Source organism: Galeopterus variegatus, unplaced genomic scaffold (genome assembly GCF_000696425.1).
Source record: "Galeopterus variegatus unplaced genomic scaffold, G_variegatus-3.0.2 Scaffold6606, whole genome shotgun sequence".
NCBI lineage: Eukaryota > Metazoa > Chordata > Mammalia > Dermoptera > Cynocephalidae > Galeopterus > Galeopterus variegatus.
In genome coordinates this window covers 74,525-76,948 of record NW_007732717.1, presented here as the reverse complement: position 1 = coordinate 76,948, position 2,424 = coordinate 74,525, and the positions used below count along the sequence as shown (strand labels likewise).

Sequence of the window (2,424 nt, the reverse complement as noted above, 5' to 3'; positions counted from 1 at the left end):
CCCGCTCCGCGCGCCCGGCCCCGACGGCGGCTCTGAGGGCAGCGCAGAGGGCGAGCGCGTGGCCCGGCTGGAGGAGGAGAACAGCAGCCTGCGCGAGCTGGTGGAGGACCTGCGCGCCGCGCTGCAGAGCAGTGACGCTCGCTGCCTAGCGCTGCAGGTGCGCGCGGCGCGGCATCTTCAGGGGTGGGGGCAGGTAGTGATGCGCAGAGGGGCACGGTGAACAGCCGGCTGGCTGCCCGGAGCCCCGGAGGAAGAGGAAGGGGAGATAGAGGGCAGCCCTGTCCCAGCCCACCGTTTCAGCCTGCCTGCATCTTGTCCCTCTCCCATGCAGGTCCACTCCAATCCCCATTTCTACTCTTGTCTCCCATTCCAACCCCCCAAACCCCAGTCGTGGGCAACCATTCTTGCCAACTCCAATCCCATCTTGCCCCTTCTAACCCAGGAATTAAACCTTTCTAGGTAGTCTCACATATTCAGTTATTCAACAAGCTCCTTTTGCTCTCCTTTGTGCCAGGCGTCTGGGAGGTTTAGGAGAAAGAGGTGTGAAGGCGGCCCTATTCCCACCCTTAAGGAGCTCCCTGCTTAATGAAGTAGAGGGACAGCTGCTTAAGTCATTCCTCTGAGTTTCAACCCACTCCCCAAGGTCTCAAGTCCCTCCTCTATGCCTTCCCCCGAAGAAGAGATACTGTTGCTTGTTGGACCCATTTTTGGCACCAACGCGGGGAAATTGAGACCTTAGGGAGCTGACTTATGCAAATCCAGTGGCTGGTCATGCTCAGTAGAGAGGGGTTATATAACCCTAGTAGCCAAGCATGCTCAGTAGAGGGGAGGTTATCCTTTGAATGACCTTCCACTAGAGACACTGGAGAGCACTGAATATTCTAGGTGTTTTCAAGTGGGTATTTTGGAATTCTATCAATGAGTGGTCTCTAAAAGAGACCGACTGAGCATGTGCAAGACTACCATACACAACAGGAAGCCACCCCCCAGTTAAATATTCATTAGATAGTATGAGTATGTATTAGGTAAACTATAAAAGTGGAGTCCTGCTAGAAGGCGGTGCTGGCTGCTCACTCTATAGTCAGCCTGCACTTCGCCTGAGGTGTGTATTTTTTTTCTTTTTTGTATCAAACTTGCCTTTAGCAGGCTACTCTTCACTCTGGGGCCAGCCGCTCTTTGTCTATAAATTTGGTTTTCTTACTTTTGTATCAAACTTGCCTTGGTTGGTTGCTCCCTGTCCTGGAGCCCACCTGCAGCTCCTGTGTATACTTTACTTTTGTGTTAAGCTTATTTCTAAGGGGCAGCTGCTCACTCTCTTGAGCCAGCCTACACTTTGTACTAAGCTTTAACTGTGCATTTCTTACTTTTGTATTAAACTTGGTGCAGACCCTGCTCAGTCTCCAGAGCTAGGCTGCACTTTCCCTGTGAAGCCTATACTTGTTAACCATTACGTTAAACCTGTTTTCACTTTGTACTGTGACTCTGTCCTTGAATTCTTTCCTGTGGCAGAGTCAAGAACTTACCAGAGGGTAGGGTGGGTTGAGGCCGGCTAGTGGGCCTTCCCAGACCCTCTCCTCCGATATCGCCTCCACTCAGTCCAGTCAACCTGGCTCTCAGCAGCAGAGAGAGTGCTACAGAGTGCAGAGGAGTGGCAAGGTGTGGTTTTCAGTGGCCATGTATGGGGAAGGGCAGATGGCAAGAGGCACCCCCTAAGCCAAGGGTGGAGGTGGGAAAGTGCTCCCATGATGTGGAATCGCAAGGAGTGAACAGGGAGTCCTGGGACATGGGCTGAAAATATCATCCAGGATCATTCATTCTCGGTATTTATTGAGCACCTCCTGTGTGCTAGGCCTGTTGTAGGCTTGGGAATACAACAGTAAACTAGACAAAGACCTCACCTTCAAGGAACCAACCACCTACTGAGCAGAGCCTGGGGAGGGCTGCAGATGCCAGCTGGAGGTGCTTAGAGCGGAGCCTCTGCAGGTTGAATGCTACCAAGACAGGAGGTGGGCACAGAAGAAGAGTCTTGAAGTTTGGGAATCACTGGTACCATGCACAGAACAGATTATGGGCTTTGTCTCTCCGTTTCCAACATCCACAGAGAAGGGGGATAAGTAGAGCTCCTGCCTGATAAGTGATATTTCTAGGATTAAATGAGTTCAGACACACCGGGCCCTTGCAGTGCGCCCAATAAAACGTGCTCGATTGCTTTGCTAAGGAGTTTCTGGATGCGCGGAAATGGTGGTCGCTGTCGTGGTCGGAGTTCTTGTCGTACATCTGGCACAGGGTGCTCATCGCCTGTCCCCCTGCTGCCCTGTGCCCACAGGTCGGCCTCTGGAAGAGCCAGGCAGGCGCCCAGGTGGCGGGGCGCGGCGGGACCGAGGCGGCGGCGGCGCGGGAGCTCGTAATAACTTCGTATAGCAT

General features: G+C 53.2%; 1 protein-coding gene across 1 annotated transcript in view; it reads left to right on the top strand.

The window, feature by feature from the left end:
• Positions 1-2,424, top strand: part of LOC103606479 (EF-hand and coiled-coil domain-containing protein 1-like) — a 44,254-nt gene that overhangs the window by 1,221 nt on the left and 40,609 nt on the right. Inside the window, exons 2-3 of the mRNA XM_008591069.1 lie at positions 43-157; positions 2,327-2,415. Coding sequence (XP_008589291.1) covers positions 43-157; positions 2,327-2,415 — 204 coding nt within the window. The remainder of the gene's footprint in view (positions 1-42; positions 158-2,326; positions 2,416-2,424) is intronic.